The sequence below is a fragment of the Myotis daubentonii genome, chromosome X (assembly GCF_963259705.1).
Source record: "Myotis daubentonii chromosome X, mMyoDau2.1, whole genome shotgun sequence".
Classification (NCBI taxonomy): domain Eukaryota; kingdom Metazoa; phylum Chordata; class Mammalia; order Chiroptera; family Vespertilionidae; genus Myotis; species Myotis daubentonii.
In genome coordinates this window covers 649411-661651 of record NC_081861.1, presented here as the reverse complement: position 1 = coordinate 661651, position 12241 = coordinate 649411, and the positions used below count along the sequence as shown (strand labels likewise).

At 45.1% G+C, this 12241-nt stretch overlaps 1 protein-coding gene across 2 annotated transcripts in view; it reads left to right on the top strand.

The window, feature by feature from the left end:
* Window positions 1–10648: 10648 nt before the first annotated feature.
* MED14 (mediator complex subunit 14) overlaps window positions 10649–12241 on the top strand; it is a 63266-nt gene continuing 61673 nt past the window's right edge. For both annotated transcript variants that reach the window (XM_059679432.1, XM_059679431.1), the window contains exon 1: window positions 10649–11167. In XM_059679432.1, coding sequence (XP_059535415.1) covers window positions 10953–11167 — 215 coding nt within the window. In that variant the 5' untranslated portion in view covers window positions 10649–10952. The remainder of the gene's footprint in view (window positions 11168–12241) is intronic.

Sequence of the window (12241 nt, the reverse complement as noted above, 5' to 3'; positions counted from 1 at the left end):
CAGCATCCCATGGAGCAGCTACCATCTCTAGAGTTGAGGGAGAAGATCCAAGGATACTAAAAATAAATAAATAAATAAATAAATAAATAAATAAATAAATACCCCATCCCACCCCCCGACCCCAAAAACAACCTTGCAAGGCACTGGTCCTTCCAGTACCCCCAGCTGAGACTTCCACCTTGTCAGAGAGGGTGGCTTGCAGCCCACGGGGTGGTGGACAAGTCTTCTAAGGTGTCACAGGTCAGAGCCAGTCCACAAGTAGCAGGCCAAGACTGGTGATCAGGGAGCTGCTCACCCGGTGCTGGTGAGCTGGGGCTGGAAAACAGGGAGCAGCCTGTTCGGATACCAGGGAAGGAGAGAGAGAGAGAGAGATGGAGAGAGAGAGAGAGAGAGAGAGAGAGAGTTGGGGGGGGGGGGTGGTGACAATGGGTCTCTTGTACACTGCTGGGAAAATGATGCCTGCTAGGAATCTGGTGAAAATTGCTGAATGGCGGGCACCACTTGGTCTCCTGCACACCATTGACAGCTGAACCGTAGGTTCAGGAGGAAAAACAAAATCACCAGACCAGAAAGAGGAGCTCCTGCCGCTGCTATGCTTTGCACTGTTCCTTCAGCACCCTCACTTGGCAAAGCCTGACATTACACCATCTGGCACAGGAAAAATGTTTACATGACCACTTTGCTGCCTCTCAGCTCAAAATCCACCTTTCCTGGCAGCGGAGTGATAACTGGCACATCCGGTTCTTGAGGAGGTATCATGGGTCCAGGACCAATTTTCTCATGTTGGCTTTATAGTGTGCGGTAACCGAACCATGTGGGGAGTATCAATTTGGACTTCAAACCCAGAAGAGGCATATTCCTAAGATTTTGATTTTTCAGGGAGATTCTCTCCCCTCAAAACCTCCCACACAGCATTGCCTGCTCAGAAAGGTGGCCCCACTCCTATGTGGCAGTTATTTCTACAGCCATAAAAATGTCCATGCAGCCCTAGCTGGTTTGGCTCAGTGGATAGAGCGTTAGCCCATGGACTGAAGGGTCCTGGGTTCAATTCTGGTCAAGGGCACGTACCTTCGTTGCAGGCTAGATCCCTAGCCCTGGTCAGGGCCCGGCCCTGGCCAGGGTGTGTGTGGGAGGCAACCAATTGATGTGTCTCTCTCACATCGATGTTTCTCTCTCTCTCTCTCTCTCTCTCTCCCCCCCCCCATTCCACTCTCTCTAAAAATCAATGGAAAAATATCGAGTGAGGATTAACAACAACAAAAATGTTCATGCAAAAATACTTATATATTTTACTACTAAAAGAATTACATTACAGATTAATTCAGATAACTAAAGCCTATCTAGAACTTCTCATTGCTCACAATGCCAGATTCATTATAGGAGCAAAAATCTAGAGACAGAATAATAAAATAACTCAAAGAAATATAAGCACATAACCAAGAATAACCATAAAAAAGGTTAGCAAACTCCCCATATGGAAGAAACAGTTAACACAGCAGACCAAAGAAGACTTGAAAATTAAGTGTAATATTCTTGGAGATAGAAAGTGCATGAGGCAAAAGATGAAATATATGATCATTGAAATAAAACACTCAAGAGATGTGCTAAAAAGAATAACAAACACACCCAGAAATGATATTAAAAATATTTACTGATGCCCTGGCTGGTGTGCTGGAGCGTCCTGGTCCACTGAACAGTCACCGGTTCAATTCCCAGTCAGGGTATATACCTGAATTTCAGGTTCGATCCCTGGTTGGGGCACATATGGAAGGCAACTGATCCATGTTTCTCTCTCACATCATCAATCTCTCTCTCTCTCTCTTTGTCTCTCTCTCCCATCCTCTCTCTTGAGAATCACTGAAAGGCATACCTTCAGGTGAGGATAAAAATAAATAAATGAATACATAAATAAATGGTTGGGAACAACTCTTCCCCGCATAGGCCTCTTTAAACACACACACACACACACACACACACACACACACACACACACACACACACTATAGCACAAGTACCAAACAATCAGAATATACACCTAATCAGTAAGACTTGGAACAGTATGCCCTTAACACAGTATGCTGGCTTAACTTCAGCCTTAAACACAGATGAAAACTGAGCCAGGAGATGTTTCCAGAATACAGTGCATAGGAACAAAGAAATGAAAAGTATAAGAGACACATCAAGAGACATGGAAGATGGATCCAGAAATTTAAATACCCGCATGATAGCACTTCTTCATGGATAAAACAAGATAGTGGAAGGGAAGGAATGAAGAAGTAGATGTTATCAGCCCTCAGAAAGGACACCAGTCTTCAGGCCACTAGGTCTTACCACGAGCACAGATGGTTTTACTTTCACAAAGTTCTTTACCTGCATACATTACGGTGAAACTGTGATCTTATCATTTAGAGAAAATCCTAAATGCATTCAGAGAAAAAAGAAACTGAGTACCTACAAAGAAGTGAGATCAAATCCACAACAATGGATGTTATAAGACAATCCCTTGAGAATTCTGAGGGAAAATTGTCTTGATCCTAGAATTTTATACCAAGCCTCAGTAGCACTCAACCTCAAGGGCTAAATGAAACACTTTTGCTTTGCACAACTGCAAAATTTCTGTGTCTAGATATGTAAACTATTTTTGAAAGAATTATTTGAAGATGTGCTTTGGCAAAATAAAAATTAGTCAAGAAGGAAGAGAAAATAAAACAAATCTCAGTAAACATTGGTGGAAAAAAACCAACAACAATCCTACTAAATTCCCAGGTGACCTCAACATGTGAGGGACGCAGGTGAAAGAGAAACTGAATTATGTTAAGGCTCTTATTTTGTTGGGTAGGGTACGGAGTTAGAGAGAAAAAGATAGAGATATTTGCTAGTTACATGGTTTTTTGAAATAGAAATTCAAATAATATAACAGGAACAACTATATGAAACAACCAGAATTACTCAAGTGAAATATATGTAGCACTACATTTCCATTACGGCCAGTTTAAGTAGGCCCATCAGAAAATGGTCCTTCTATATTTAGAATCTTTAATATCAATTTGAAAAGGGGCTATTGGAAATATTTTCTCAACAGTTATTTTGGGGCCAAACTCTGTTTTAAGTATAGTTGCTTTCCTCTTCTTCATCTCACCAGAGGTAGGAGACACAGAGGAGTGTTCTGTAGATAAGACAGAACGTGAAAACACAAAATCCAAAAAGCGCTGGCAACACAGGACACTGCAGAGCAGTGATTTTTCAATCGGTGTGCTGCGAGAATTTTTAAAACATGCAATACCTGACCAATACCTGAGCTCTTTTCCCTTAGATTGTCAAATTAAAAAAAAAAATGACAACAGCCAACACAATATTTTTGGTGTGCTGCAGAATATTAGTAATTAGTTTATGTGTGCCATGAGATGAAAAGGGTTGAAAATCGTTGTAGACTATTGGTTATTTATCCTTGTGATCACCTGTCTGAATGGGATCTGTGGCTTGCTGCAGTGCTGAACCAATTACTTAATTTTTCTAAGCTTCAGTTCCAACAACCATAGAATGGGAATAACAATAGTACCTATCTCATTGGGTGGTTGTGAAGATTGAGATAGCCTATGTAAAGCCCTCAATTTCTTGTTATTTCAAACAATAATAATGTGTCTTGGGAGTGCATAGATCATTTCCAGTTGTGGAGATCAGGGAACACTTCCTTGGAGAGAGAATATTTGAACTAGGTTGTGAAGAACGAATAAAATGTTTAATATGTAGAAATGGAAAAAGAGGTCTATTCAGGCTGAGCTAACAGCATTAGCAACTGCATGGAGGCAGGAAATTAAATTGGGTCAGGTCATATAATACATTAAAGGAAATATTAGCAAATAAAGCTTGAACAGTGGTTTGATTTTACATTTTGGCAAAATAAATGAAAAAAATTATGAGCCCCGACAGGCAGAATTTCTTAGATTTCCTCCTTAATTTTGCTACCCCCGTGCCCCATTGAATAGAACTGAATAGCACATAAGTCACCTGTTTCATGTGTTGGTAAGCTAGCCCAAAGTTTGTACCCATTTGCTTTTCTCTGGCCTTGTCTCCATTCTAGAAGTTACAAAAAGCCTTGGTTTCCCAGTCTCCCTCATAGCCAGTAGTGGCCTTACTACTTCATAGTCTTACTAATCCTGTATAATAAAAGGCTAATATGAAAATTGTCCTCTCAACTGGAAGTTCGACCAGGAGTTCAACCAGGTGGGCAGGGGCCGGCCAGCCAACCTCCCATGTCCCCCCCCACCCCACCTCCCCGCTGGCCAGGCCCAATCTACCCCGATTGGGGCAAGACCCCACTGGTGCATGAATTCATGCACTGGGCCTCTAGTGAACTATGAGGAAATCTGTTGAAGGACTTCTGGGAGTTTTGCTTTGTAATGAAAAGGACAAATACCCTGGGAGCATTTTTTTTCTCTGTACTTCATTCCATGTCTGGAGTTGCAGCAGCCATCTTGTGACCATGAAGATATGAAGTAGAGGACCCTAATCTCCAGACACTTTATTATGTGAGAAAATGAATTCCTATCCACTGTTAGCCACACTACTAGCATCTGTTCTTGCAGTCCAAATCACACAATGGGGGATATCTGGCTTTGAGTTTTAAAGAATAAAATAGAACTAGCTTTTACTCAGGCAGAGTTATTTTTTTTAAATATATTATTATTGACTTTTTACAGAGAGGAAGGGAGAGGGATAGAGAGTTAAAAACATTGATGAGAGAGAAACATCAACCAGCTGCCTCCTGCACACTCCCCACTGGGGATGTGCCCGCAACCAAGGTACATGCCCTTGACCGGAATTGAACCTGGGACCCTTCAGTCCGCAGGCCAATGCTCTATCCACTGAGCCAAACTGGTCAGGGCAGGCAGAGTTATTTTATCAGTCTCAAGTCAGTGCCCAGTCCCTATGTGAAACCTAATCTAGTGTTTGGCTGAGGTCAGTCTAGAACTGGCAAAGTCTGTAAATGGGCTGTGACAACTACATACCAGAGACAGATGAGTTTAGTGTTCAGTGCCACTATTCATCAATACAGGTTTCTGAATGTTCTGTTGTCAAAGAGAAAAGGCTTTGACATAAATAATGGCCTATAATATCATAGTAATTGAATGCAACATCCATAAAGAGAAAATAACGGACTGATATGGAAATCCAGCATGACATAACTGTTACTTTGCTGCCAAATATAAGGCAATGTAGTCTAAATTTTCTGCTGTGAAAGAAATGGTAATACGACGATTCCAGGAAATGATACAAGCTTAACCTGATATCAGATTTCAAGGTAAAGATTCATCCACATGTATTTTTTTTCTAAAGTCTCTAGTAGTACCTTGTCACAAAACATGGATGGATGGCTTTGTTGGCCTTCTCAACAAGGTTGTCAGACGCTCTCCATGTTGTTGCTACCACCGACCATGTGAGGTTAGTAGCAGGAGATAAATCATGGTGTTGTGATCCTTTTGTGTGATGACAAGTCACTCCCAGCTAAAGCAAGTTTAACTTCAGTACCGAGGAGAACCAAGATGGAGGCATAAGGTATAAACCTGTATGTGCTGCCCCCCCCACAACAACATTAAAACTACAACTATAAGACAAAGCAGCTATCATCCAGAACCATGGAAAGCTGGCCGAGTGGAAGTTCTACAACTGGAAGGAAAGAAAAAAGTGCATTGAGACCGGGTTGGAGGTGCAGAGGCGCCAAGAACAGGTACAAAGGCGCGCGTGAGGTGGGCTGCACCTGGGTGCGCGGTTTTTTTCAATCAGAGGGGGATACAAGCTCTCGAATGCACTGAACTCATTTACGGCAAGACTCTGGGGTCCCAGACGCCTATGGGGAGAAACTGGACTGTCTTGCAGCAGGTCGGAAAGTGAGGGTGGCTTTCTCACAGAGCTGCTTGCAGGGATCATTGTTGCTGTGGGGGTGTGGGACTCGGCAACGCAGAGGGACTCAGGGACGCAGAGGGACTCGGGACGCAGAGATGTGGAGTCGCGGAGACTGCTAACAACAGCCATTGCTGTTTGCTCCGCCCTGGTGATTCTCTGAGACCCTGCCCCACTCAATTTACATCCCCACCCAAGCTGTGTGCAGGGGCGCAAAGGAATCACCTGCGCTTTTGCAGCCTAATCTAACAAAGTTCAGCTGGGTCAGAGAGCTCCAAAACTTCCAAACCCCAAACAAAGAGGAGAAATCTGCTAATATCGCTGTGCTCCTGCTGGGTGGACTCACAGAGTGGTTGACTTGGAGATCCAGGAGCCAGGGTACCCCTGGTCCGACACCAGAATTCAACTCCTCACATCCATAAGGGACACACTCAAGAAGCAGACTCAGTGAGCACCAAAGCCCCACTGAAGCAAGTCCTACCCCATAAGGTGTCTCCAGCACAGCAGTTCTTCCACTGTAGACACAGAGGGTCCTCGCAGTCAGCCAAAAGTGTGGAGACAAAGAAACATGTCACAAATGAAAGAAATGGAGGAAAGCAAACTAATGGAGGACATAGAGTTCAAAACCACAGTTATAAGGTTACTTAAGGATCTTCTACGAACCTCCGAGGAACTTAGTGAGACCTTCAAGGATCTTAATGAGAATGCCAAAAAATGGAAAAGGACCAGTCAGAAATTAAACATACACTGACTGAAATTAAAAATAAAATACAGAGATCCAACAGCAGACTAGAGGATCCCAAGAATCAAGTCAAACATTTGAAATACGAAGAAGCAAAAAACACCCATCCAGAAAAGCAAAATGAAAAAAGAATCCAAAAATATGAAGATAGTGTAAGGAGCCTCTGGGACAACTTCAAGTGTACCAACATCCAAATTATGGGGGTGACAGAAGAAGAGAGAGAGCAAGATACTGAAAGCCTATTAGAAGAAATCGTGACAGAAAACTTGCCCTACCTGATGAAAGAAATAGACTTACAAGTCCAGGAAGCGAAGAGAACCCCAAATAAGAGGAATCCAAAGAGGACACACCAAGACACATCATAATTAAAATGCCAAGAGCAAAAGACAAAGAGAGAATCTTAAAAGCAGCAAGAGAAAGACAGTCAATTACCTACAAGGGAGTACCCATATGACTGTCAGCTGATTTCTCAACAGAAACTATGCAGGCCAGAAGGGAATGGCAAGAAATATTCAAAGAGATGAATAGCAAGAACCTACAACCAAGATTACTCTACCCAGCAAAGCTATCATTCAGAATTGAAGGTCAGATAAAGAGCTTCACAGACAAGAAAAGGCTAAAGGAGTTCATCACCACCAAACCAGGATTATATGAAATGCTGAAGGATATTAAGAAGAGGGAGAAGAAAAAGGTAAAGATAAAAATTATGAACAACAAAGTGACAACAAATAAACATCTATCAACAAGTGAACCTAAAAATTAAGTCAGAATAAACTGGTGAATATAATAGAAGCAGGGGCATAGAAAGGGAGTGGACTGACAATTCTTGGGGGGAAGGAGGTGTGGGGGGTGCAGGAAGAGACTGGACAAAAATCGTACACCTATGGATGAGGACAGTGGCAGGGGGTAAGGGCATGGGGTGGGGTGAGAACCAGGTGAAGGGGAGCTATGGGGGGAAGAAAGAGGAACATCTGTAATAATCCGAACAATAAAGATTTATTAATTTAAAAAAAAAACACTTTAGTACCAAGAAGTGGAGACTTGAGGACTTGGTCTGTTCTGAACGTTGCTATCGTGCTTAGAGTGTGGATACCAATGGCCCTGGCCCAATCGCTTGGAGTTGATACGACTCAATTTTAAATTGGGCCTGGAACAAGTGCTGGCTGATTTCAGGTGGTATTAATATTTTTCCTTGCCTAGGGAACTTCTGTGGAACCACCAGCCGAGGCTTTAAGCTTGAGTATCCTTCATCACTCCATCGATAAAACAGGCATGTTGAAAATCCTCCCAATGGCTCCAGATCAAGTGTAAGGAAGGCTCATAAGGGTGTCATCCGGACTGCAACATGCGCGCTTGCAAGAGCGAGGTAAATGTGATGCTGAGAATATCTGAGTGATTTGGAGAACTAAGGAGAAGTATCCAGGAATGACTGCATCTGCTGGGTTGACCTGAGGGAAGGTATTAGATGACATTTTCCATCCACGTGTATTTTTATATCCTGGTGGTCCTCCAAGTCAAATAGTTTGGATTCAATATAGTCTAGGTTCCAATACAACAAATAAGTTTCCAGTTTTGCTTTGGCAAAAAGAGAAAACTCTGAAACTTTGAAAAAGATATATGTAAATGCAATTACTGAGGAATTAACAACCTCATAGTTTTTGGCAATCTTATATTGGACCCTGGTACACCACGACCTATCCCTCAATTGTACCTGATTTAACAATCTTTTGATAACGTTTATAGGAAAGAATTTTGGCAATGTTCAAAAATAGAAAATAAAAATTATAATTCACATTTTCTTGAGCATTGTTCTCTCTCTAAACTTTGCTCTTAATTTAGAATTGGGAGTTTCCTTCCCTTTTGGCTCACTGTCTCTTATTTAAAATTCTCTAGAAATAATGGGCTCAAATGTTGAAGTAAAAATGAATTCTACACAAATCTTTCCACTGGTTTATGGGAGAGGTAGTCACCACAGTCTCAAGCGTCCTTGCATGGCCTTGCTAAGTGTGCCTCTCTAAGGACAAACACCCTAACATTTTCTGTCCTTCCTGCTCATTTTTTTCTACGAGCACTTCCTATTTTTGCCTGGTTTGGAAGGTGGGCTATCACCTTTCATTTACACTACCTGCCTGATTTCCAACAATCCAAGCACATCAAGTCTCACAGTCCCATTCCTGTATTTTCAACTTACTTTCCTCTATTTATTTATGTCAATCACCACCCAAGGATATTTTTTCCATTGATTTTTAGAGAGGACGGGAGGGAGAGAGAGGAGAGAGAAACATCCATGTGAGAGACACATCAATTGGCTGCCCCCTTCCCTCAGTGTGCCCCTCCTGGGGCTGGGGAAGGAGTCCTTCAGTGAGAGGGCCTGCGCTCTAACCACTTAGCACACTGCTCAGGGCCCTATTTTCCTTTCAAACATCCTTTTGAATAACTAGTTTTCAATTTTTAAAGATATCTATTCAAACTCACAGAAATTTCAATGAAATCTAATCTGGTGGGTGTGACTCTTTTGTAAAACCCATCCACCCATTAATTTTTTCTTTTATTTGCAAGTTCGCTGTATTCTCTCTCTAGATAGAACCTTACTGCCAAACAGAAAGTGTTTAATATATGCAATAAGGCAGAGTTAAAATCCTACCAATATCACACAGAATCAGACTCTGAGCTTTAGAAAAGACCTTAAGGACCATGTTGTACAACCCCCTTTTGTGTGTATGTGATCACCAGGGCTTTTTAACTTAATACTTTTCCAAAGCGGGTTCCGGGGAAAACGTCAATAAAACCAATCAAAACAACCACAAAAACAATGGTGATTCTAGTTAATTGGTTTAAAAAATGTGTTTGTTCGCTGAGGTAGCCTGGACGGAGGAGGCTGCACCACGGTGGGTTGTGTGTAAATGTGTTTTACCACCACAAAGGAGGGAGTAAGCCATTTCCCTCGGAAGGATACACCTTTAGAAGCCCAGTGACTGGCCTTCTGGAAGGGCTACACGGGTGAAGCATGAGAGTATTTTAACGCCAGGGAACGGGCGAGTTACAGACGGGAATCTGCAAAAAGCTGCTGGAAATGGGTCGCAGCAATGGGCGCTTCTAAACTGAATTTCTACTTCAGCTGCAGATTGCTAGCAGAGACCTCACATGAGATCAATTAAAGGAGAATCTGTGGGGCCGGCAGGCAGAGTATTTTTTAAAGCGCGCCCTCCCCCCTTAATCTAACGTGCAGGCGAGGTTGAGATCACCATTTTAAAGCAGGAAGCAAAGAAAGGTGGGTTTGGGGGGGAGGGGGGGAGAGTAGCGGCGGGACACAGATGAGCCGAAAGCCCGTGGGCAGGGCGGCCCCTGCAGGGCGGGGGAGCACCAGCGGGGAGGACTTCAAGGCTGTTTTTTTGTGCTAAAACTGCCTGGATCTGGGGGTCGTAATAAGATCAGCATCCATCCAACTCCATGAGAGTGAAATGATGCTGCCAGCGGCCTCGCTTCTACCTCCAATCCTATTTTCTTGCACCTTTTCCCACACTCATAAAAAAAAAAAAAAATGACGGCAACGTTTTCTATCCCACGAAAGGCGCATGAGCGGACTGTGGGAGGTGCAAGGGCCTGAGAAGTCACCAGCCGTGATCATTTCTTCGCGATTCCAGAACCACAACTCACGCACTTACAGGAGGAGCGTGTCCGGCCGCAGGGGGGAACCACCCGGGAGCGCGGAGACGCACCTCGAGGCAAAGCGCAGCCTTTTAAAACCTGAGGGCCGCGAGCGTGAGGGCCGGACAACCAGTGACGTTCGCGGTGACGCGCCGGCTCCCTCCCACACAGCCGCTTCCGGTGGCGCGCGGCCGCGCTTCCGCTTTTCCCGCCCGCGCGCCGGCCCCGCCTCACTCCCTTAACCCCGCCTCCCTCCGCCCCGCCTCCAGCGTCCTGGCGCCCAACTGCCTGGAGAAAGGCCAGGAACTGTCGGAAGTCCCCCTGCAGGTTCCCCTTCCGGTCGGCTATCGACTTCCGCTTTGGGCCGTCAATATGGTTGCTGCGGCTGCCCGGCGGAGCGGACTCTGATCCGTGGCGGAGGCGCTGCTTCTCTGCGGCAGCCGGCCCGCTTCCCCGCCCTCCCCCCCGCCCCTCGCTGCCGTCCCTGGGGCTGGCGGGCTCCTTGCTTCATGGGGGCGGGCCTCCGCGCCCGGCGCTCGGCTTCCTGTTCAGAGGCGCTCCGGCGGTAGGCGGCTGACTCTGCCCGCGCCCACCTCGGCGCGGCGACCGAGCCCCCCGGGAGGCTCCCGGGCCGCGGCGCCGAGCCCGACCCCGTGCCGCCATGCCCCCTGTGCAGCTGGAGAACCACCAGCTGGTCCCGCCCGGAGGCGGTGGCGGTGGCAGCAGCGGCCCCGCGTCAGCGCCGGCGCCTCCTCCCCCTGGAGCCGCCGTGGCGGCGGCGGCGGTGGCCGCGGCGAGCCCCGGCTACCGGCTGAGCACCCTTATCGAGTTCCTGCTGCACCGGGCCTACTCGGAGCTCATGGTGCTGACGGACCTGTAAGTGCCGCGAAACCCATGCCGGCTCCGCCGGTCCCCTTCCCGCCCAAGCGGCGGACGGGCGAGCACCGCTGTCTCCCCTAGCGGCTGCTGTTCTCTCCTCGGCGGGGCCGCCGAGTGTAGATGTCGGAACTCCTGGGCTTGGCGGAGGCGGAGGACAGAAGCCTCGCATTTGGGGTCTTTCTGGAGCAGCGGCGCCCGAGACTTGTTAATTATGCATGTTGCTAGGCTGGCAGAGAAAACCTCACCTTTGGGATTTTTTTGCTCAGGTGGCCAACAGAACTGTATTGATTTCTTGGCTGGCAGCTTTTTTAGCCCAGAGCCTAACATCGCGGTTGAGGAAAACATCAGCGAGGTTTTGTTTTAAAAAATCTCAAAGGTGGGAGATGTGTTTTACAGCCTCTTCACGGCCCATTTTAGATGTGGGTTGTAATTGCTTCTGACTGAGCTGGAACTCGGGAGATGGATTGTGTATAAAATAATGCCATCATTTGGATCCCAAAGTTTTTTTTTTCTAGAACATTGGAAACCTTAACGCATTTGGTGTAAGGAAAAGGTTTTTGGGAACTGGTCTGCTGTTGCAGTTTCTTGGTGTGTGAAGGGAATTTATAAATCACCAAGTTACCCAGGAATTACCTTGGGACATAATGAGGGTGTAAGCCCTTCAGAGTAGGGTCAGAAAACACTGTAATGATTTTCAGTGCACGGAGAAAAGGCGCTATAAAATTTGGCGGTGTATATACTTTACTATTTTGCGTGTTTTATTCCAGGTTCAGAAAAAGTGAAGAATCATGAGTTTTTAATTTATATTCGTTTTTATCTTTTATCTGTTGCTAGGCAGATCAGTGTTTTCAATGGAAATAATTAGTATATAGATATTAGGCTCTAAAGTGTCATAGTAATTTGTTACTAGAGACTTAAAATATTTGCATATGACTAAAAGAATTTGAAAAGGTTCCTCTTATTCCTGTAAAACATCATTCTCACTCAGTTCTAACATACTCTACTTTATTAAATGGGACAGAAAAAAGTCTGCCCCTTTCTAATGAGAAACTTAAGAAGATGTCACGAATA